Raw genomic sequence first — 25205 nt, forward strand, 5'->3', positions numbered from 1 at the left:
TGCTTTTTGTGTCAGCTCCCAGGAAGGAACACTTGGTGTTTCAGATCACATAATTTAACCGAGTACACATTTTTTTTTTTTTTTTTTTAAATAAAAACATAAAACATATGTCTTGTACAGCAGAATGTGCTACGGTAAAGACCACAAATTATCATGTGCGGCAAACGCACACCACAGCTTCAGTGTAATTAAAATTTGTCACGCTAGCTGGCCAGCGAGCTCGAGGACATTACGTTAGCATGCACAGGAATGTTAACCAGCAACAACAAACATTGATAATGACGGTGGCTATGTGACAGCTGTGTCCCTGTACACTGTAGTACTGAACAAAAAAACAGTTTCATGGTTAAAGCAAATTTGAAAAATTCATTTTTTTTTTATTTTTTTTTTGTTCCTGCAACAGCCTTAGAAAGTGCAAGAATCCACCTAATTGTGGGTTGTTTTATACTTACAAATGCAAAATACTCTATTGCCTTTGGTTTTTTTCCACAAATACAACAGTGTTCACCGGTGGGTTTTTTAATGACTGCAGACACTTCAAAATTCCAATCTTTTTAGCATTTCTTCCGCTCTCATTTTGCTCCAGGTTACCACAACAGCACGTGCGTGTCGTGCTGTCTCAGCGCGATCCGACTCTGCGCACTCGCGCACTCGACAACAATGAGGGGGAATTACGGGCGCGGGCAATTTGCAAGCAGCGCCTCGTGTCTTCCCTATTTACTGGAGACGCTTGACTGATCCACTTCTTAACTCTGGGGCATGTGGTTGAGCGCAGACAAATACCTTCGCCTGCTCCCTGTGGCAATGTACTGTAAGTGTGCGAGGGTGAGAGGGTGTGCGAGAGAGTGAGAGGGGGAGAGAGAGAGAGAGAGAGAGAGAGAATAGGAGCACGACTGATGTATCCACAGTATGTTTGTGTGTGTGTGTGTGTGTGTGTGTGTCTTTATGCACTCGTCTGTGTACGAGCCAGATGGGCTAAAGAGAAGAATGGAGTCAAATAATAAAAAAAGGATGAAAAATAGAGGAGGAGGGAGATGGAGAGAGGAAGAGGGAGGGAGGGGGAGAGAGAGAGAGGCCTCTTGGAGCGGAAATGCTCCACTTGCCTCTGCGGCCTGCCACCTCACATCACGGAGCATCCGCTGACAGATGAATGCAGGAGGACCCAGTAATAGAAACGCCCGTGCATAAGCGGGGCGGGCGGGCGCGGAGGGGTGGGGAGGGAGATGTGGGGGGGGGGGGGGAGCCTAGCTACCGCGTGCGAACTGATGCGTAAAAGGACGGCAGGAAGGAAGGCAAGCAGGCGAAGGGAAGGGGGAGGGGGGGTTAGCCGGGGGTCAGCGGCGGCGACCTGCGTGAAGTCTGCGCCGTCTGGGCGAGCGTGGGTTAACTTTTTTTCTTTTTTTTTTTTTTGGACTGGGGGGGGGTAGGGCATTGGGTTGAGGGGGGGTCTGGAGCAGCAGCACCGCTCAGCGCCGTTACCATGGAAACTTGGACGGTCGAGCCGAGGCTCATTATGCAAGACGGCTAATTTTACCCATTTAGCCCGTTTCTGTCGGAGCGTTTTGTTTTGTTTTGTTCCCTTCATTTTATTTTTCATTAATTTCAGGGGGAAAGTGCTGCAGATGCAACGAGCCGGGGTCATGAAACGAGAGAGCGTCAGGGAGACGGCTGGGTGTGGGTGGGGGGGGGGGGGGGGGTGTTGGCCGAGTTTCCAATACACTCCTGTCCTCATGACCGGGGGTCGCGGAGACCGTTGCTCATAATTGAAGCAAAATTCGTTGCCGTTTGGTCCTCAGCCGCTTATTGCGCTTTTTTTTTCAATTTCTTTCCAACAAAGTCACGTCGGACATTGAAACCACCTCTGAATGCAATATTTCAGGTCCACTTTCAGGTCAGGACCAGATCTGAACGTGCTAAGAATATATATTACTCAACACAGGTATTGGTACTGATAGCGGATACTGGTATCGGTATCATAATGACAACAGGAAAAAACAAAGAAAGAAGAAAAGATGCCAGTAGCGTATCGAGGGGTTTGTTATCGTAGCTAAGCATTAGCATTAGCATTCGCATTAGCATTCATATCTTGCAAGAGGGTGTCAGCAATTTGGACATGCAATCCTCTCACGCCGGGGGTGGGGGTGGGAGGGGTGGGGGGGACTTCACACATGAGGGGACCGACTGAAGGGACTCCTCCCACGTCCGCGCCGGGATGTTATGACGGCCGTCGGAGAAACGGCGGCGCTAAGAGGCCGGCGGCAGCTGCCACAGAAAGGGAGAAGCTGCGACAGTCTGCCAGACGCCGTCTGGAGAGGCGGCGGCGCAGTGAAGACACTGCTCATCTCCGCCCCGCGAATGCTTCCCAAATATCAACCACCCGGGCGGGAACGTGAGCCGCATCGGGACGAGATCTTCTGGCACGGCGGGGGAGCCTCGGGAACGGGAGGAGTTTAAGTTGGAAGCGGCTGGCGACCGACACCTCTGCGCCCCCTGGCTTTGGGAAACACGCGAGGTCGCGCCGAGGTGCTTCGCTGCTCCGCTGCGCTCCACACCTGCGTGCGTGAACCTCCAAACTGTGGAGAAGAAAGATTCCACGCCACTTATCCACACCTGCTCCTGCATCGCGTCCATTGTCAAAGGTCACATTTGGCCTGATTCACGATGGTTGTGTTGGTATCAGCTTAATATATGGCACGTCAATATATTACTAAAAGTCTATTCTCACAGTGCCTGAAAACTGACAGTGCGCTTAGTAATTAGGGGGACTGCTCACGTTCTCAAATAAACCAACGAAGAAGAAGGTGGACGAGGTTTCCAGATTTGTGGGCGCAGGCCACTGTAGCTCACTTGGCAAGCTCGGGAGAAGAAGGGTGAGAAGGTGAGAGCTGCAACCTAAAATGTAACCACATGATGTTGCCGTTTTCTCTAAATCTCTAAATATTACACACTTAACCTTTAAGTCGTGTTTTTTTGTTGTTGTTGTTGTTGTTGTTGTTGTTGTTGTTTGTCTTTAAACCAAGCAGTGGGGAGATGTGAGGAGCGAACCGAGTCACGCGGCTGATGTGTCGGTCAGTGTCCAGACATGTCCGTGGATATAAAAAGCGACAAACAACCCAGGGGGGGGGAGGTGCAAGTCTGAATTCAGCAGTGTCAAGATGGACCTCAAGTCCTAAAGGGGGAGACTGTTTTTTAAAAAAAAAAATCAAAATTGCTCAAAGGCACCCTTGATGTTGGGAAGGAAGGCCAAGATTCCCCATGTCGACGAGAGACACTTTCACCTGATTTGCTCACTCGAGGCGTCTTCTTAGCGCGACAGTTGCGTTTCGTTGTGGTGCAAAAAGTTTAAAGAGAACAAGTTTCCAACGAGCTCTGACGTAGCCAACGTCCAGCTACAAGAATTCTAATTAGTGAATTCCGTCGTAGCCAATCAAATGGAATTGATTCAGATGACATTGATTTTCAAGTTGAATGACCTTCCCTTGCTCTGAACACAGTTTCTGGAACAGAGCCTAGTGGGAAGACGTGATCGTGGTCCAAAAGACTGGCTAACAATAAAATGGTGACGCAGCTCTGCTACGATTCATTTCTACAAAGATGAGGCTTCAAGGAATTTCCAATTAAACTCCTATTACGGGAAATAAATGACATGTAGAGCAATTTTTCTCCGCCCACTTTTTAAAGGTCATTTAAGTGATTAAACTCCCAGCGAATCCGTCAGCGGATGCACGAGAAACGTGCCACTTGCTCCGCTTGTAGTCGTTACTCAAAGACTCAAAGGCGGTCAAAAATGTTTAAGGGGGCCCGGTATTTAAGGAAGTCCCCCTGAGTACGAAGCACGCTGACCGTCACAATGGCCACATGACTCGATTCGCCACTCACATTTCCCGGCTTGGTTCAAAAATAACAACAACCAAAAGACTTGAAGGCGAAGTGTGTAATATTTGGACATTTTGAGAAGAAACAGCGACATCAGGTGGTCGCATTTTCAATTGCAGCCCTCAACCTCTCAACCTTCCTCTCCCGAGTTTGCCAGTGAACTACGGTGGCCTGCAGAGACAAGCCTGGAAGCTATCCGGCTTCTTCTTTGTTATTTTATTTGAAGACGCGAAACGCATGTTCCATTCTAAGAGTAGGGAAACCAAATTACTTTTATTGTACTTTTATTAATGTATTTATGGGCAACATGTTAATCTTTCACCAATATAAAAATTAAAAAGTGAAGCCTAATTTTACACATTGGACCTTTAAGAGTGACACACACACACACACACACACACACACACACACACACAGATTCCAGGCATGCTGCACAGGTGTGTGTGTGTGTGTGTGTGTGTGTGCGTGTGTGTGTGTGTGTGTGTGTGTGGTGGTGGTGGTGGTGGGGGGGGCTGGGGGGGGGTTCTGCCGCAGAGTCGTCCTCCTGCACCACCGCGCTCGGCGCTTCTGGACCAATAGATCTTCATGATTGGACAGTTATGCGTCTCGCGTTCGGCAGCGCGACACCAATCCAGCCTATTTAGGCAAATCAATTCTCACTTCTCCACGGCAGCCCGAGAACGGTGAGGCGCCCAGCCCTGGGACTGTGTGTGGGTGGGCTCTCCACAGCATTTCTATTCCGGGCTTCATTGTTCATCTCAATTGTGCCGCTTGCCTTTAGCGTTAGCGCGCGGTCTGGCACTTGAAACGGCCAAGGCCTTCCCTGGTCACCTCGATCACCGGTGGAGAAAAGTACTGGATGGAGAACCATACATGGGATTTTTATCAACGCCAACACTTTTTTCTTTTCTTTTCCCTTTTTTCTATTTTTTTTAAGCAGACAAATCACTCAGCCGCGACGCAGACGTGTGACTCACGCGGGTTCAGAGCCGGAGCAGGTTGTCTGTCTTTTTTCTGCTGCATGTTCCCCTCCCTTGATACAATGGGCGAGCAAATTGTACAAGTTGCTATGATAGCAGTCAGTTGAGCGCTTCGTTCTTTTTGTTTTGTTTTGTTTTTTTCTAATTAATTCCATCTACAGAGACACGCACGCAGTCATTCTAAGGGTAATAATGCAATTTTAAAGTGCATTCAGGAGACCAAACAACAGACGGCCGCCTCTGTGTTTATAGCTGAGCCGGGGAACAATACGCGATGTTCGACTCGTATTTTTCATTAATTCTTCTTTGGTTAATTAGCTATCGCGCAGTGTAAAAACACAGCAGTGGGAAGAGTTTGTAATTTGTGACTCCCCCAGCATGTTGGATTGTGCTTCCACTAACTGAATAACACAAAGAAAACACTCCAGATTGAGTATCTGCAAAGAAAATAAGTACACTGATAATGATAATAATAATAATGATAATAATAATAATAATGATAATAATAATAATAATAATAATAATAATAATAATAATAATAATAATAATAATAATAGGTGTAAAAGGCAACAGTTCCGTTCCAGAGCCTCACTGATTTGTTGTTTTCATCGTTTGACTGCTGCCGCCTCTTTCATCAGCTGTCCAAATGCCAACCTGCACGGAGCCACAAACACGCTAAACGTCATCAAGCGCATCGCTAATGTCGGATGACTTTGAGGCTAATGTCAAAGCGCCCGCATGCACAACTTATAAATAAACATCGGCGTGATGGACAGCTGGACCGCCTCCTGTCCCGTCCACATCGGCCGCCTCCAATCCAGCAGCTACATGCATGTGCCCATGTGTCTTTTTTTTTCCGGTAGAATGTGAAGGGGGGGGGGGGGGGGGGGATCAGTCATCGTGGATGACCGGCGATGACTCGGCCTGCTCAGTCAGGTATAAAAAAAAAAAAAAAAAAAAAGAGCCATGCAGACACACCAGGGGGCACGGGGTCGGAGACGGCCACGTCAAGACGCAAACGCGCTGAGTCCATAATGAATCAGAGGAGAGATGTCGCGCTGCATCATCCGGCCAGAGGCGTCCCATCGCAGGCTTGCTTAATGCCGCATGGGAAGCAGCAAATTTCATCCGCGCTGAAAGCTGGGTTACTTAAAGGTCTCTCGCCAAACGCAAGTGGGAAACATTTGTAAAAAACTATCAACATCTGCGGCCTTGAACCAGCTCAGTGTGGAGTTACAACTGAACGGAGCAAAGCATTTGCTCTAAAATTACATTGAACTGAAGATCTACAGAGCCCAGATTGATAGACATGTATATTTTATCCAGTTTATTCATATATCAACCTATAATTTATAAGCACATGAGTACGTTTTCATGAGCCAGTGGCAACTAGCAATGCCACTTTCTCGGCTAGCTTGCGCTAATTAGCTTTCTTCTTAATTAAAAAAAAAAAAAAGAAACCAAAGAGAGAAAGGAAGTCATTGCTATGTGGTGCAGAGTGATTCAACCCAACCTGCCTCGACTTGCAGAGGAGACGTGAGGTCAGGCAAAAAGGAGAAACACACACACACACACACACACACACACACACACACACACACACACACACACACACACACACACACACACACACACACACACACACACACACACAGATCCGTATCAAAATTTAAGAGGTAAAGCCGCAGTTTGTGAACGCATCGCTGACGCCGCGTATCCGAGTGCAGACGGAGAGACGAGCGCAGCGGAGCGTGAAGACATGAAGTCCTTGAACAGTCAGGAGAGTTGACAGAGGAGCGGGTTTGTGTCATTGTTAAATTTTAGCGTCCACTTCCAGCTTGGGCGGGATAAAAACCTGTCGGCGAGGCCTGCTAGCATAAACACACGTTTCAGTTGTTTCTTTATTTATTTAATCGAATGAAAACAAACAACTGTGATGCTGATGTGAGCTGCCACACTCTTAACTTTACAGGACAAACATTTAGGAAAAATAACAATTCTTTGACTTTGCTCCGTTTCTGTGACAGCTTGACTTACAGCCAATCAGCTCAGTGTGTGGGCGGGACATTGATTCCATCACGTTAGCCGTCAAACGTGCCTTGGTTTAAGCTTTACAATACAAGTGGTTCTGTTGGCTTCACCTTCCAATATGCTACAGTCGGTGATCCATTTATTTCTAATAAATACAATATCTACTAGTAGCTCGGCATACCAGATGCAGCGCTTCGTAATTCCCTCATGTGAAAATGCCGCCGTGTGCCGATAAAACTGCTGCTGCTGCAACATGAGCGAATCTCTTTAGCGGCTCAGCTTCAGCTCTGCTCTTCCTTCTTGTCTCTCGAGGGCAGACAGAAGCAGATTCACACTCGTTTTTTTTTTTGCCACGACTCAAAGGAAGATTCTGGAAAACCAAGGCGCACCCCCTGAGACTTTCTATTGGCAAGTTAGCAAAGTGGAGGAGCAGCAGGTTTCTGAGCGAGCGCTGGCACAGCCGCTTCAAGATTTCAGCTGTTTGTTGTCTCCCGGCCACTTTCAGATACCCGACTCATTATCATACGTATGCTTTTTTTGTTGGTGTTGTTGTTTTGTTTTTTTAACCGAGGCCACTTTGGTCTGCTTCTCTGGACACGCAGAGAAGCTTAGTCACTGCGACGTCATTATTTATGAGGGCCACTTTGGGAGAGCTTCCTTCATATTTATGAGTTTGAATTAGTCACAAATGTGGAGCTCAGGACGGCGCGAGTGCCAAGATTCATTGTTGATGACTCTCTCTTTAAAGCTTAAACACAACCGCAGAGCTTCCATCACCCGCCAAATGGACGCCGGCAGTTTGTCCTTCACCGCTGCATCCCGGACACATCGGTGCTCTCAGGCCCTCCACTGAATTCTAAAACTCTTTACATCTGAAAGTCATGTTTCCTCTACACAGAATTACAGACTCGTTGGAAAGAAACCAAACAAAGGGAAGAAACTTCAAGAATTAAAGGGTTGCTCCTGACCGCTATCTGTTAAAAAAAAAAAAAAGTGAAAAAGACAAATTATTCGCATTCAAAATTGTTTTCAAGGCAAAGAATTTCTTATTCCGAGCGAGGCATTCTTAACAACTGTGCAAGGGATGAAACATTTAATGATTCCGTTTCTAACAATGCAAACCTCGGGACATTGACTGATTTTCAGCCCTCTCGCTCCCTGCGCACTGAAGACGAGCAACACATTGACGCGCAGGAAGAAAATCTTTCAAAATCGAGCGAAGTGCGGGCGTAAATTTCCGGCCGCTCTCAACACAACAGCCGATGACGGCCTCGTTGATGAAGGGGGCGTGTGTCCGGAAAGGGAGACGTGCGGCGGGAAAACAAACAATGTGTTTTTTCCAGACAGTCTGAGGTGGTTTCTGTGGTTGGGAGGGTTTTTCTTCGTCGCGGCTGATGCGCAGCGCGGCCGTTTCGCCTCCAGTTCTTTTCTTAGTGAGGTGACGCGGCGAGACGCGGCGTGATTGACGGCCGCGTCGAGTCCTCGGCAAGACAGCCGGGCCGGGAAGCCAATTTACATAATGGACAATCCATTAAATTACAACATTGCACTCGGCCAACCAACATATTTTTTTCCAATAGGCTTAAAAAGCTTCTTTTTTTTTTTTTTTTTTTTTCAGAAAAAAGGAAAGAAAAGAAAAGAAAGACATTTTGGCATCTCTGTGAAATGACTGTTTTTTTTTTAGGTTTTTTTTGCCGTCAGGTTTTCAATATTCAGGTCTTATGATGTCGGCGAAGTCTGAACTGAGCAGACGATTTAATCCCCCCCCGCATGTGAAAGCGGCGCAGGAAAACAGGAAGTTAGCAGCGAGAAGCTAGTCCGCTCTAATACGTGACAGCGTCCATCATTTATTCATGACCTGTTTATAATTCATCGTCATTCTGCTGGTCTAATTGACTGTCTGCTTTCAGAGAAGAAAAAAAAAAAGAAAGAAAAAACGAAAAAGAAAAAAAAAGCTCTGGAATAAACTTCAGAAAAGCTTGTGTTTTTTTTCCTGCTCCAGCGTGAGCGTCTCTGTGAGTTCACCGCGTCAAGGTCCAGCGTGTGAGACTTGGCTTGATTTATGATTTTTATATTGGTAAAAGCTCAACAACGTCAGCGATGCTGATGGCTGTTCCGCTGTCTAATTTAGTTTGCCTGATTTCCAGCGTGAATTCTGACAACAACGCACTTCATTCCTCCACCTTGACATTTCTGATAAAAAAGAATCGCTGTTTGCTTTGACCTTCTCGACATCCGAGGACAACCGTCCCCATCTTTTGCATAAATCATAAAAAAAAAAATAAAAAAAAATGCTAGCGTTTCCTAAATATCGCTAACGTCCGGGCTCCCCGGGCGGCCGAGTGAGGACGGGAACGCGGTGGAACGTCGATCCCGGGCCTCTCCGTCTCGCTCGCCCGCTCACTCTCTGGCTCGCTCACCCCGACACGTTACACAACAAACAGAGCGAAGCGCAGCTGTTAACAACCACAGCTCGTCCATCTGTCCGCTCCCTCGTGTCCCCCACCCTCATCACCATCATCATCATCATCATCATCATCATCATCATTGTCGGCGGCAGCGGCCGGGACGACTGTGTGAAGCTGCCTGTAATCAGATTAGGCAGCGGCCGTCATCCCGTCCCACCGTTAGTGACATCTGCGTCATGCGGGGAGGCGTGTACACGCTGGGAGCGCGCCTGCCTGCCCGCCCGTCTCCCTGTGTGTGTGTGTGCATGTGTGCGTGTCTGTGAGCCACTGTTTGAGATGTGAGAATAAACATATCACATACATGTTGGCACACCTGATGCCGTGTCGCCGGGATTACACCGTACGTGCGGCGGATAATGACATTTGATTAAAGGCTGCGCGTGAAGAGTGAGCTAAGCGGGATTAAGTTGAGCGTTACATCATTTACCTTCGGAGAGGGGGAGGGCAGGGGAGGAGAGCGGTAGGGAGGGATGGCGAGGAAAAAGAGGAGAGCGGTCGGGAGGGGCAGCGAGCCGGGGGAGGGGAGAGAGGAGGGAGAGAGGAGAGAAAAGCAGGAGAGGAGAGGGAAGGGATGAGGGATGAGGGGAGGAAAGAGAAGGACTGGAGAAGAGAGGAAAGGAACGGAGGGGGAAAGGAAGGGAAGGAGGGAAGAGGGGTGAGGGGATGGAAGGGAAGGAGAGAAGAGGAGAAAGGAGGTGAGGAAAGGAAATGAGGGGAAAAGCCAGGAAAAAAGAAGGAAAGGAAAGGAAAAAAGAAGGAAAGGAGAGGAAAGGAGAGGAAAGACAGCAGCGGAGGGGAGGTGGCTGCTCCAGCTGACTCTCCTACTCTCCTGCTCCGGCACTTTGGCGCCACCCACCATCGTGTTGCTCCTGATTGGAAAAGCCGTGGCTCTCTAATCTAACAGCTCCACTCTGAGCGAGCAGGAAGTCTGCGGCCAGGCGGAGGCTCTCAGATTATCTCCCCCCCGCCTCCCCGTGGCACCAGGAGCCGGGAGAGAGGTTGCATCCCGTCCATTAGGGCTGGACCAGATAACCCGGGACTCAGCCGCCGCTGGGGGCGGGGCTGGTTCCTCACCTGGCCCCTCCCCCTACAAGCCCTCCCTTGCAACAAAAAAAAAAAAAGAAAAACGCGCCTCGGCTCCTAACGTCTCATTGGCATTCAACCTCACGCCCCACGGCGAGGCTTCGCCGGCGCTATTAAGATTCTACAAAGCCAGCCGTTTCGCTGCCGCCACCAGCGGCACAAAGTGAGTCACACGACCGAGGAATAATAATAAAAGAGGCGGCGGAGGGACGGGCCAGAAAGAGCCGGAAACATCCGGGACCGGACGCTGGCTCGCAAAGCCGAGGCGGAAAGACGAAAGACAACGGAGAGAGAAGAAAAATACATTTGAAATGGAATAGAATAGAAGCCTTTATCAACCCTTTGTTAAAATGTATATAATGGCAGCAACAAAACAAACATGATATTAATTAAAAAAGAAGTAAAGATATCAAGCTGCATCAAGCTGATGAGAGTTGTGAACCCGGCCGTGATTGGCCAAACGACCTGCGGAGAAAAAAAAAAAAAAAAAAAACAGACACACAATTGGACGCCCACGATCCCAAAACCGTTTTGCTAATCACCTCTTGAGCGAGACGTCAGGGCCCATTGCCTGTCAGCCGTCTGGAGGTGACCTCCGCGCTCCCGCCGCACCATTTGGAGGCTAATGCACATCTGGATTACGGGAATGGACGCGGCGGCGGCGGCGAAGCGGCCAAATGTGCAATAAGCAATTTGAAGCGGAGCGAGAGAGGAGGGGGCGGGGGGGGCGATGTGGGATTCGCTGTTGCATAAAGATGGCGTCCTTCACGTCCGGCCGCCACGAATGAAAGTCGCCCTCGTAACGAGGGTCGCTCCGCGCCAGGCGCCCCCTCTCCCTCCCTCCTCCCTCCTCCCTCCTCCCTCCCCCGGTCCGTCCGCCCGTCCGTCTGTCCCCTCACACCGAGGGCAACGACCGCCGTCGCCCTCGGCCGCCGCATCCGCTTCATTTACAGATGGCGTCTGCAGCTCGGAGCTCACGTTATGATCCCACCGTGGAGCTTTTCCAGGCACTTTCCTGGGGATGAAGTCAGAGTGCTTGCTCTGCGTTACAATCGCGGGCCAGCTACGGAGGACGATGGATAGCACAGCTCTCTGAGCTCCTGAGGTTGATATGTAGAAAACGTGCTTCAATGTCTACTGAAAATGAACAAAAGGGTTACAAAAAAAAGCCCCCACTGTATTCAGCTCTTTGTTGCAGTGACTCTAAAAACACTGACAAATGTGATGAAATGCAGTTATTTTATGACTGACTATTAAAATAATTCCTTACAAAGCTCAACGAGCCTTCAGACCGTAGTTTGCCCATGCCTGTGCTCGTTGTTGACAAAGTGTGAAATGAGCAGAGAAAAGAACAACTTAATGATTCATATACTTCTCCTTACGCCGCTGTCCCGTTCCCTTAATGCGCATTGAAATGCAATACATGTTGCATTAAAAAGCCTTTACTTATTTATTTCATTATTTGAATGGGTAACTTGCAATTATGCGCCAACCATTTTTTAATTACTCCTGCGAACCAGAAGGGGCCTAATGACAAACCTGCAGTCTCCGCGTTATCTCTTCCTGCTTTCAGCAGCAATTTGCTCTGAAGATACAGTTTGAGTTTAGAATTTACTGGCTTGTGGGCCAATCAGCCGTTTCCAGCGCTGATGTGATTTTTTTTTTCTTTCTTTCTTTTTTAATGGCAATGTTTGAAGGTCCAACCTACACACTCGTCTTTTGAAGAAATGCCAACATGGATTGGCTGCTGGCGCAGAGGCTCCGTCGCTCTGTTCAGCTTACAAATCATAAAATAAATAAATATCAATTGGTGATTGGATGAGTCATTATTTCACAGTGTGAGCACGAAACAGCCAATTAAGCCAACATCGCAATTTTTCAAAGGGCGCGAAGGCTAAAGGCAGCCGTGAACTGAAATCTCCAAGAAACCCCTTCAAACAAAAACATCCCAGAAGAAATTTGAAACGCTCTCAACACACAGTCTTCCCGCATGGTGTCCAGCAGCCTGACCGGCACCACGCTGCCCAGTTAGAGTCCTGAATGAATCCTTGAGTCATTTTAGTGACTTGTGACACATGACTCATGAACACATCACCATCGTGCGACTGCTGTTCTAGCTCTATTTGTTCAAATGTGCCAAGGCTGTATTACATCAATGGCTGGATTAGTTCAAACTCTGAGCTGTGATTGGATGAATCACGCAGTTGCTCATAGCAGCTGGGCATCGCTCACAAAAACGAACAAAGCCTTCAGTTGAGCATATGTGCGACTCAGAGAGTCAAATGACTTAAAAACCTGGACAACTGTCAGTGTTTTTCTTCTATCACAGACACACAAACACGTTGTCTTTGTACCTCCACATGTTTTGTCACGTCTTCCGCACAAGGCCACACCGTTGGTGTTGCGTAACGCAACTCAAAAGCCTGATTGTCTTTGGCGAGTGGTCAGTCGAGGGGAGCCGGTTTTCCAAACACGGACGACGCATTTTGACTCAACACTGTTGTGGAACTCCAAACGACAAGAAGGCACTTCTGTGATTGGCTCACTGCGACTGTCGCCCGAGCGCAGATCCGCGGCAGAGCCATTATGCTGTTGGCTCACGCTGAAACGACCTCTGCGCCCACAGGCTCAACCCCTCTCACACACAGGGACACCAGCGAGCGCACACACACACACACACACACACACACACACTGCTCATTATACACTGACACTATGACCTGCATAGCGACACACCCAGCCACCCTGGAATGACATGAGATGTGACCCCGGGAACTCAACAAGTCATTAAAGGTCTGGTATCATAACCAGTTTAGGAGGTTTATTTTTCCAGGGCATGAGTGGATCAATCTGCCATGATCAATTATCCAATAAATTATGCAGAAAATGACATTTCTAGCTCTCTGTTTGCAGCCTGCAGCAAAAAATATGGATTGAAAAAAAAAAGCTCGTCATCAAAACTTCCTGATTCCCAGAAGTTAACAGACAGGCTGGAGGCACTTACTTCCTATTGTTAGACAAGGGAAAACAAAGGAAAAATAAACTTTGTAAAATGAATAAATGATAAAGAAATAAGGTACAAAACTCAACTACCACCGAGTAAAAGGATCCCTATTGTCTCTCAGCGGCACTCTTACTACAGGCAGTCATTAGGCTAATAACGCACCAGCTAGGTATACTGAAACTACGGTGGAAATTTCTTCTATTTCTGCTCTGATTGTTTTTTTTTTTGCCATAAATAAAACATTTTTAACATGCCTCGGAGAAAGACTCAACCTGCAGCAGCTATTACATCGCAAAATAAACTTTAAATCAGTTCAAGAGCTCACCTCTGCAGCACTTACTACCTCACGGACACCCATGAAGCACAACTGTATTACTGCATGAGGCACGCGTACACACGCACACACACACTCACTCAAAGACTGCAGGGCAATCGTTACAAAATACACTTAGCGTCTTTCTAACTGTAAGGCTCTGGCTTCGAACCATCCACTGTGTTGTTTACGTGGTGTCCGCAGCAGGCTCTCCCGGAGAGAAAGGCGGCGGCAATTTGATTAGAGCAGCAATACCGAGAGTGTGTCGGCCAGCGGGAGCCTCGCTGGGCTTTTTCTCCCCCGTTTTTTTTTTTTTTTTTTTTGCTTGCCGTCTCCCCACCGCTCTCCTCCCATACATACGGCAATTATCATCGCACAGACACACAGCTGCCATGAATGAAGCATCCGGCTCGATAGTATCCATGAATTATTGAGCGCTTGTAGTAGGGTTGGAAGCAACTTTATACTCCATTTGTTTTGCAGCCGCATTTCGCCTTCCTCGCTGCTGACCCGCCTTCCCCTTCACTGACCCCGTTCACTTAGCCGGAAGAAAGAAAAGAAGCGCTCCTGCACCGCAATATATTTCAGCAGAGCTCCATCCGGCACCAGCCGCCATGTTCACCAGCAATCATCAAAGTCACTTTCAGTCCCATTTCTTCCCCATTCTGATTCCGGCTGCGAACCTCAGCTAACCGTCTTCATTGGCTGATTTTGTGTTCGCGAGGAAATGTGCATTCCATCTAATAAAGTGGCCAATGAGTGTAATAATCTGTAAAAAAAAAAAAAAAATCAGAGTTCTAAAGAGAATCTGACCACATGGCAATCAAACAACAGCAGAAAATAGGGAACCTTTGAAAGTCTATCAAATTTTGCGCATAAGCTGTTTAGTTTAGGTCCGTTGGCACCATTCTCCCTGAAATTAAGCAGTAACTCAGAGTGAAAAGGAACTGCGCTGAAAGGATTTTTCAAAAGGAAGTGGCTAGTGACTTGATGATGGTCATTAGATCTTACAGAGAAACAGCAGCACTTAGCAACGGCCACGGTGCCATGAAGCTGGATTCCCTGCACATTACCCACTGCACGAGTTCCACTCTCTTTATGTGTGATTCTACAGTCATGACACTTAATTCAGGAGTCACATCTAAAGTTAAAGTAAAACAAACCAAAGTGAAACAAAAAGGAGAAAAACATGGATGGAATCGGAACGGTGGGTGAGAACGATGTAATGCGTATGCCACACCGAAACGTGGCGCTGTTAACAGACGCTGACACAGCCACCGGACCCAAGATTTAGAGAGAGGGAATTTTACCTACACACTCAACACACTGAAAACAAAAACGGCGAGTAGCGGAAAAAAAGTGAGTGTGAGGTTTTGTGAGGTTTTGTAGTAATATTGCCAACAAATCTTGAAGCGCCTGCGATACAAAGACAACCCTCTATCGTTGTTGTTTTTGCCGCTGCATGCCGTTTTTTTTCCGGTCACATGACAGTGACGGTGCGATGACGTCATCGTTTTACAAGGAAAAGCCGTTTTCACTGTCCACACGGCAACGATGTGAAAACGGCGAAACGGCGTTGCCAGATTTTCCCACTCTGGGACCCGTTTTCAAAAAAATACCGTTTCGGGGGACCCAAAACGCCGTTGCCGTGTGGACGAAACGCCGTAACGGTTAAATACTTTACCGTTTCCACCAAAAAACATTCCCGTGTGGACAGGACCTGAGTGTTTATAGTGGAAAATGTGGTCGCAGGGAAGGTAGACTTAAGCTTTTTTGGTAATAAAATACTCAAAATTGCTTTACTTTCGTTTCCTGCAGTTTCTTTTTAAAATGCACATGTAATTTATAAGAATAGATAAATATGATTTTCCACGGTATACATAATGCATATCCAATATAAGTGCTACAATTGGCTTTATCAGCTCTGACAACAAAGCCCAGCTAAGGGCGACGAAAAACAGCGGACCACAACCCTGAAACGCCGTGTGAGCAGCAGGATTTGCGGGCCGCTCGCCCTCATTCATACGGCGACAGATTAAACATAATTAATGAATTTTAATGAATTTGCCCGACTCTTTCACCTTTGTTAATAGTTATGTTGGAAACCCCTCCACGGCCGTGAGCCAATTTTCCTCACCTTATCTGGTAAATGGACTTGCAGTTATACGCCGCCTTCCAAGGCTGCTGACTCTTTAATGTGCTCTCTCAACACACACATACACACACACACGGTAGCACACCCTCGTCTGACTGGTGGCAGAAACTTCCATCTACGGTGCCACCAGCTCATTAGAAGAGGTAACCATCCACACAGGGCGGCTGAGCCTGAGGGGGCTATTTCAGGTTTAGTAACTCGCCTGACGACAATTCTGCAGGCCTGACTCCAGGGGTCCGGGATCAAACTGTCAATCTTGGGATCAGTGGGCGTCCTGCTGACTTGTGAGTTGCCCATTTTATTGTTTTTCGAGTTGTCGTTTTTTTTTTTTTACCCTGACCCTCACGGAGAGGAGTGGGAAAAAAAAAAAAAAAAAAAAAAAAAAAACTGGCATGACGCCTGAGCGTAATCTAAAATAAGCGTCAAGAACGGACGTTTTGTTGGTGTTCTGACAACCCACTCCTTCGTGTTTGTGTGTGTGTGTGTGTGTGTGATTGTGGTAAGACAGCAGTGCTCCACTTCAAGTCTGACAGCTGCCTGAGGCGCATACGGTCGACGCTTGATGAGAGTCACAGCAGACAAACAAGCCACGCATCAACCAAATGCTTTGTGGGATTATGAAGCAAAAAAAGAGTGAGGGGGGCCGGGGGCAGCTGAACGGGACAAGAGACAAACTAAATAAAGCAATGCAAAACCGGAAGAAGTGGCATGTCCTACCTACTCGGTAGGTACCTATCAATACGGTCAATGACTGGATATGAAGATAAACGGAGCTTCTGGTTTCAGAAAAAAAGAGGCCAACGAGGAAGTGACAAAAACCTGCATTCTATTGTTTGGCCAGCAGGGACCGCCAGAAATGGTTGCAATGAGACTAATATTTGCTGGCTGTCAATATGGAAAGAAGCAACATTTAGTGTACATTATCATTAAAAATCGTGTCTCAGAATCTCTCAGCAGCTGCGGGACCTTCAAGCAGCAGCTGTTGTTTGTGCATGTTTGGACTATCAATGCGAAATAAGTAATACTAATGTTTTTCACTAAAGCACCGGAAATTGAAGCCGTTTACTTCAATGCGAATGATCTTTCTGCCAAAATGTAATTTGCAGACTGATGAGCTGCAGACCCTTTGATTGAACCGTCACCGGGCCGATGGTTTTTCAAAAGATTTATATCACATCAAATAAACGTTTCTCTTCGACTGGAGAACCAGAGAGGGGACTGACAATAAAAGTTAGAGAGACACTAATGAGGCAAGATTACGATGACGGGACGACACTCACTGCTGCGCCGCGCTCAGTAGCCAAGGAAACTGTTTCGCTTCATGCTCAAAGGGTCCCAGTGCTGCACGCCGGTGGATGAGTGGATGAGTAGCAGTGGGAGCGGTGGGTTGCCGCTGCCACTCAGGAAGACTCAGGGTTATTTTGTTTCCCTCTGAAGAAGCGAATATCACAAAATTCACTTTGTTGATATTTACATAACGTCAAATTAAGTAGACTTTTTAGTAGAGTTCCAGTTCCCCTTCAGTGACCCCACAACAATAAACCCAACCAAAACTTCAAAGGGATTTTGAAGTAAAGGGTTTTAATTGTGATGCTATATGTGTCGCTCTGCAGTCTTTCCTTTCATCAAAGAAAAATGATTCAGCAACAATTCAATCACAGGAGTTTGCAAGGTTCAAGCAAGAGGGCTAGACTGAGTTCACCTACTCCCAAATACAACAACGTATTCGAGAGAAACCTCGGACAGCGAGATCTGCGTAAACATGCTGTTCAAAAAACACATATTTTCACATGCATTTGTTTCAATGGCAATACAGTAAGACAGCCACAGATTCAGTCACCGTGGAATATTGTGACAGAGACTATGCTATTGTAAGAGCAGCTTTTCAAGGACACCTGAAGGACCAACGCAAAAGATAAACACTGGCTGGGTGTTTATAATGAAAGAGTAAAGAGTCTATATATATGTTTGTGTTAAATGGCTTGAAGCGTTCAAAAAATACACGCCGCCAGAGCTCTTTCTGATCAGCCATATAGGCGCTCGTCACAGAGTCCAATAAACAGAACAGCAGGAGAGCAGCTGGAAAACATCCTGTTCATCTCTCACATGAGGCAGAGGATCATCCTGCTTCATTTTTTACATTGTGTACCGCCGTCTTCCATTGATAAGAGTATCTCACAGAAATCCTCATTTTGTCCTTGTGTTTTTCCACAACCATTAGACTGTCATTTGGGACTTTTTTCCCCCCAATTTGCCATCTGGCCAACAAGTGATTTCGGGGTGGTGACGTGAAACATACAACAACTCATTGTATTTATTTATTTTTTACAGACAAAATTGCCAAGGAAGTCGCGAACTGACACAACACGGTCAGCCCTCCTGACAAGTAGCAGCAGGATCGGTCCGCGAGAACGAACCGATCTTGTCATCGTGACCAGCGTCTTATTTAATGTCCATGAAAACACTCATAATCACTCCATACATCACTCATTCAGCCTTAAATGACTCTGTTTATGAGTTCCGCGAGGTGGCTTGGAGGGGGGGGGGGTCGTACGTGATGGCCACTCCAGCTCCACCACCCACACCCGCCTCCACCCCGACCGTCAGCGAACATCTCCGAGTCGCGAACAGATGTCTCTGGTTATTCGACCAGGCTCTCTGAGCCGCTGTATTCCCAACTCTCACACCACAGCATTTCATCCTCGGGCTTTCTTTCCTTTTTTTTTTTTTCTTCCTTTTGTCCTGCTGCTGCAGCGGCAGACTGCAAATCTCTTGGCGGTGACAAAGCATCGCCTGTCAAGAGGATGGTTCCATTGAGGGGCACTTCCTGATATGAGAGGTGCATTAACGTTTTTAACCCACACTCTCTATTGCTGTTTGATACAGGGGGGCTCAGGAGCTCATGTCACTCTGTTTCCCTTCTATATTGGCCTGATCAGCAGGTAAATGGGGGGAAAACACGCTGATGCGCCCAAACGGAAGCAGGGGCGCATTAAAGCGGGATCCACAGCGAGTGGTTATCAAAGCCCGGATCCGGCGCGCTCCAAAATTTGATTACGCAAGGTAGCATTAAAAGATTAGCGAGGGGGGAAATTTCGCCTCGCCATGTTGAAGGAAAAGACAATTTAAGCCATTCTGCAGACATAATGTGTTGCCATTAACACACCGACGATCGTCAAACCCAAGATTATGTCAAAAATAAAGCAACTCTAATCGCCGTCAAAATGGCGCAATTAACGCAACCCGCCAGCGTGTCGCCAAATCCGAGGGTGAGCACACCTGCACACCTGCAGCTACTGTTTGCTTCACCACCAGCGCGAATAGAGCTGAGGGTCTCCACACATGTAAATGTAATGTAAATGTAGAGACGGGATATATTGTTTAATGCCGCGCACAGAATTTGGCCACTGCTTCTGCTGCTGACGTTTTTGATTTCACAGCCATTGAAGCCGCGAACGCATATATAGGAGGCGGGGCGGAGGGTGGGCAGGGTGGGGGTAGCAGGGTTGGGGAGCGCGGGTGGAGAAAAAAAGTAAACGAGCCGCGGAGGAAGGAAGTCTGGGATGCCATTCATAGCGCTTTTCATCAGGCATCTCTTTCCTCATCTTTAGCTGGTATGAGGTGGGGGTGGGTTGGGAGTGGGGGGGCGGCGTTGGCAGAAATAGATCCCTGTGCCAAGTTGAGAGCGGAGCTTTTGAGGGAGTCGTCGCCGTCTCCCCGATATATCAAAAGATAGCGCGGGGAAGAAGAAGAAGAGAAAAAAAACGGGCGCATCCTACCTTTGCGGTAAACTGTGAAATCTGAGCATCGGCTTAACTTCTTCATTTTAAAGCAGGAGACAGAGACAGAAAGCGAGCTGTGAACAGTGTGTGTGTGTGCGAGGGAGCCTGTATGGATGTGACAACCCCACCCACCCACCCCAGAGACCTGCAACGGCGCAGCAAGAGCAGCAAACCAGGAGAAGAAGAGAAAAGTGAAGTTGCTGCGTGCAACTCTTCCAGCTTCTCGCATTCCCTCCGATCAATGGCTGGGATGGATAATGACCTCCGCCGAGACGCCGGCATCTCCTCTCACTCGTCCCCCGTGTGGCCCACTATTCTGTTCCCCCTCTTCGCTCATAATCAGAACAGCGCCACCACAGGGCAGCTGGGGAAGGACGACCACCAGGGGGCAGGGGGGAACATCTGGCGGTCGTCCCTGTCGCTGTGGGCCTCGTTCCGGCTGATCCTCGAGGACCGCCGACCCTCCGTCGAGAGCGGGGAAAATCAGTCCGTCAGGCTCAATTATGCAAGAAGGTGTGAATTAAATATGACGCTGCCGCAAAAGGAATGTATATCCGAGTGCGCGTGTGCGTGCTGGCGCCGCACGGTCGTACATTGTAACGACCTCATGTATGTGCCGATGCTGGAGGGGATTTAGCGGCCGGCTCTGAACAGCTGAGCTGCGCTAGTCACGGCCCCGGTCACCGCTTTCAAGATCTTCCATTTCAGCCCGTGTGCTCCCCGCTAGTCCTCATCGTGCGTTCACATTTTGGTGTGAGGTGCCGAGCTTCTTGTTGGGGTGAAGGGTTACAGCGAGGTTTCTGAAACTCTATTTTCCTGGAAAACACCTCAAACTGAGGGCGAAGGGATATAAGTTTAAGATCTACAGTCCACGGTGACCACTAATAAGAAATGACAATGATTCACATATTTCGTTGTTATTGAAAGTTTGCGATGCTAGCTGTACGGTGGTGTGCCAATAGTTTTGTCATTTGTAAGCTAACATTGAAAATTCTCCTAACAATTACCTAATATCAGCATTGACTAACTTGTGTATGACCACTGCATGTATTCCCACATTTTAATACTGTCTTCTAACGAAAGCAGGGCTACAGTTGACAACACTTTGCTGAAACCAACGTAGGCGATGTGTCGCTATGATAGCATTTTCCTTTTCCGTAGGGTTAGAATTTAATCTCAACCCATAGGGATGAACACAGTTAGGGTAAGAGTTAGTTCATGGGAACTGGCCAACGAGTTAAGAACAATTAACATTTCCCATGGTGCAGTGTTCCAGGATTCCCTCCAGTCATGTGAACCGAAGAGTAACACCGAAAAATAACCTGGTTGAACTCATGAACGTGTCGCCCAGGCTCGCTTCTAAATCCATTCAATTAAATTAGCGCTGGGCTGACCAAAAATGACTATGACTGTATTTTTAAAATTTATAACAATTTCACGGAATATGGAGTATCTTTTTATGCATGAGGTTTGGGGGTTCACCACATTTTATAACAATTTAGAGAGGAATTACTAAATTGCCTTAGAATGGGGCTATTTTACTGTCATGAGGGCTGAATATTGCAGAAGAAACTTTCTTTTCCACATTTTCCATTGTTTCCACCTTTCCTGAAGCACTGTTTGCTTTTCCTGTCTCTGGCGGTCCCCCTGGCAAACGCGCCTTTGAGCAACATCTGACTCGTCTTCTCTTTTGCTTTTCCAGCGGTGACGTTACCGGCTGACACTGGGGACTGCAGCTACAACTTTAGCCCGGCAACATTTACAGAGGATTTCTTGTTTGCTCGTCTCCATATTTTTTTATTTCTAAATCCAAAGTGCTTCCGTGACAAACAAAAAGTTTTGTTTTCTTTTGTTGTTTTTTTTTTTTACTCGACATTTCAAACCCATTTCCAATGATGTGAGACACTGTTGAGATACATTTGCTCTAGGCCGCGGGCGCCGCCACGACCTCGCTATGCCACGTACATTTGGCCGACAGGTAAGAGTGGCGGCGCGAGACAGGGCGCGAGTGAGAAATGTTTGCCATCCTTTCCGCCCCATTACTTGTCTGTGAGCTTTAAAGAGCAAATGAAAAAAAAACAAGAAAAAAAGAAAACGGCGTCATGTGGGAGTTAAGCCTTGAGCCAGAGGCAGAGCCGATTTTCTCCCCATGTCTCAAACGTCTCCTTCCTCACGCTTCTCTCCCTCCCTCACCCACACCCTCTCAGTCCTCCCTGCCCTTTATTAATCATCCTTGGTTAGTGGGGCAGAGAGCGCTGTGTTGGGAGCTCTCGGGAGTGCGTACAGCTGTGGAGCGCACACACACACACGTGCGTGCACGGCCGCGCGCACGCCTCCCTCTGCTTGCACACTAGCAGGCGTCGGGCCTACAAACCCAGGCAAACATTCCTCTGTTCACCTCTTGTTTGCTTAGAGGAGATACTAGAGTCAATAGAACGTCCATCAATATGCAAGAAAACACCAGATGGATGATGGCACGCGTGCGCTTGTGTCACTCGCCGTGAGTACACACGCACGCACGCACGCACGCACGCACACACGCACGCACGCACGCACGCAGCTGATCTTCAGGGATCCTGGCCCGAAGTCTCGGGACTCAGCTGCTGCCGCCGCTGCTGTAATAACCTCTGGAGCGGCTGCGCTTGTTTCCAGCGATGCTCCAGTGCAAGACGATGGAACAAAGGTCCTTTGCCCGTCCAACCGACCTTTTTGTTTTGTTTTGTTTTGTTTTTCCAGTGTGTGGTCAAGGCCGCCAGGCCCGGTGTTTGCCCAACGGTCTTTGTTGAGTCAAGAACCCCCTAATCCGAAACAAATGACAGCAAAACCTGCCTCTGAAACTATTGCGCCCGAGGATCCCCCCTCCCCTGCCACCCCCTGCTTTTGTTTGTTACATAATACGGACAAAAACCCACAAACAAGAAGTCCTGCATTCTGTCGCCGTGCTAGCATTTTGTCTTCCCGCACCTCATGCCGGGGTTCCCCAGCCCTGCGGGACCCGACGAGTCACCGAGGTAGGAGACCACTGACAGGGACACGAGCCGCCAGAAAAGGTTCTGTAGAAAATAATTTTAAAAATCCGGCTTTGTCTCGTTAAATTTTAAAGGAAAACCCAGCAGAGAGCCGTCGGAAGACTTTCCTTCCCCTCCGCCGCCCCCTGGGGACCTCAGCGGTCACCTCCGCCACCGGCCTTCCGCCGCATGCGGCATCCTGCCACAGTTGGACGTAAGGGAGGTGGGATGGGCAGCAGCGGCGACCCTGCAGCCACTCTGGCGTCTGTGCAGCCAGTCGCCGAAGAGTATGGTGAATAATGGAGGACGTGTAATTAGGCCTTATATCTGCATGCGAGTGCACTTAGCCTCCAAGTCTCCGACTGGGCCCCGTGCCATTATTGCCATTATCACTGCGCGACTCTCCCAGAGTGGTGAAAGAATGGGCCAATTAGGCCTGATGGGAGGCCGGAAGTCTGGGCTCCCCTTTGAGAAGTCGGCGTTGGATGATGGAGAGAGCGCACGGACGCCCGCTGTGGCCCGCCGGAGCCTCGCCCGCAGGTTTTACAAACACGAGAATGCATCGACCACACAACGGCTTCGGGCGGACGTTACAGGAAGGATGTTGCGTTCAGAGGATGTCGACCCGTGAAAGAGAGCTCAGGTGCGACAGGGGTGTGTGAGATGTGGGGGAAGAGGAGGAAGGCGGCGTAGACAGGATGGAGAGGAGGTAGATGAGGATGGGGAGGAGGGGGGAAGAGGAGGGAGAGGAGGCAGAGAAGGAAGAGAAGGTGGGGGAGGAAGATGAGAGAGAGGAGGGAGAGGAGGTTGGGAATGAAAAGGAGGTAGGGGAGTTGGGGATGAAGATGAGGGGGAAGAGGAGGAGGAATACCAGGAAGAGGGGGTAGATGAGGATGAGGATGGACGAGCTGAAGAAAGCGAAGAAATGGGAGGAAGAGGAGGTAGAGGAAGAGGAGGAGGTATAGGAGGATGAAGAGGAGGTAGAGAAGGAAGAGAAGGTAGGGGAAGAAGAGGAGGTGGAGGAGGGCACCCACCTGGCTTGACGGTCTTCAGGCGGATCGGCTCCCGAAAGTGGCGGATGACGGCCAGGGTGTCGCGGTTTGTAAGTCCACTGACGGGCGTCCCGTTCACCTCCAGCAGGACGTCCCCGTAGTAGGGCAGCTTCCCGACGTGGCACACCAGCACGTCCAGCTTCATCTGGCCCAGGTAGGGGAACTGGCCCACCTCCGCCCCGCCGAGCACCTCCACCACGGAGCCGAAGTCCCCCAGGTTCCCCCATGACACCGCGCACTCCACCACTTTACTGGACCAGTGTTTCTTCTTCTTCAGCGTCCTGGACATGATGCCGCTCACCCCGCCTTGTTGTTGCAGTTGCTGCTGCTGCTGCTGCTGCTGCTGTTGTTGTTGTTTGTTGTTGCTGATAGTATATTTCGCTCGAACAAACTCAACGATCGAAGTGGTTCCAATCGCCTCAGTGCCGCAGCTGCTGCTGCTGTTGCTGTTGCTGTTGCCGCTGTAACTGCTGCTGCTGCTGCTGCTGCTGTTGTTGTTAGTGACGCGGCCTAATAACAAAACCTCCCGAGTTATTCTCCCGACCTGCTGCTGATTTCATCTCCTTGGCATTCAGGAGGCTGCTGTGCGCCTGTCAGTCCGCCGCCAAGCACTGTCATGCCACGAGGCTTCGGGCTCGCTGTTGCTCCGGTGCGCGCGCCTCTCCCTCGCAGGGCTCTCGGTGTTTCCACGGCGTCTCCGTGCCGCCGTGTGCGTAAAGAGCGGAGATACAGTTGGCGGCGGCGGCGAGGACGAATCAGGGTTCGGGGCTCTCCATCGCGACCCGGGCTTCGGCGGAGGGCGGGGGGTAAAGCCTGGCGACTCCGCCGAGAGAAAACAACAAGAAGACGAAGAAGAAGAAGAAGAAGAAAAATGCCGTTTAAACGATGTAGCGCGTCAACGAGAATCCCTCGCAGCCTACCTGTGGGCAGGCGGGAGCGGAAAATGAAAAATAAGATAAGCTCCGTTCACACGGTAGGGTGGGTAGGTAGGTAGGTAGGTAGGCGGTTCACTTCCAGCCCGCGGTGACTGAGCCGGGGAACATCTGCGAGCGGTTGTCCTGCTACAGGTTTGAACACACCTGGCAGCGCCGAGAGAGATGTTGCCAGGCTCCGGAACGCCCCTTTCCTCGGCGCGTCGGCGGCTGTGGCAACGGCAGCGACTCCCAGACGCGCGCGCTGGCACCACCCCGTGGTGAGGCGCGGTGCTGCAACTCCCAAAAAATAGGATGTGGTTCGTTTGAAAAAAGGAAAAGGAAAAAAATCATTAAGAGGATGTTGTTTGAGTTCAGTGACGCTCTCTGGAGTTGTCGCATCAGTTGCAATCCACATTGTCGAGATAAATTTATCTCAGCGTTTAAGGAGCGAGTCTTGCGAGCCTTTTGGTGAATTAAGAGTGATTAAAAATAAATAAATAAATAAATAAAAATCCCATGGCGTGTAATCTTAATATCAT

General features: G+C 48.7%; 1 protein-coding gene across 3 annotated transcripts in view; it reads right to left on the minus strand.

Annotated features, from left to right (window-relative positions):
• magi3b (membrane associated guanylate kinase, WW and PDZ domain containing 3b) overlaps positions 1 to 24772 on the minus strand; it is a 131960-nt gene extending 107188 nt beyond the window's left edge. The window contains exon 1 of one of the 3 annotated variants that reach the window (XM_076024887.1): positions 23735 to 24771. In XM_076024887.1, the coding sequence (XP_075881002.1) occupies positions 23735 to 24041 (307 nt within the window). In that variant the 5' untranslated portion in view covers positions 24042 to 24771. Of the gene's footprint in view, positions 1 to 23734 lie in introns of all 3 variants that reach the window. The other 2 variants (XM_076024885.1, XM_076024888.1) reach the window with 2 other exon arrangements.
• Positions 24773 to 25205: the final 433 nt, after the last annotated feature.

Source organism: Nelusetta ayraudi, unplaced genomic scaffold (assembly GCF_046127955.1).
Source record: "Nelusetta ayraudi isolate G7.1 ecotype Tasmania unplaced genomic scaffold, CSIRO-AGI_Nayr_v1 ptg000017l, whole genome shotgun sequence".
Lineage (NCBI taxonomy): Eukaryota > Metazoa > Chordata > Actinopteri > Tetraodontiformes > Monacanthidae > Nelusetta > Nelusetta ayraudi.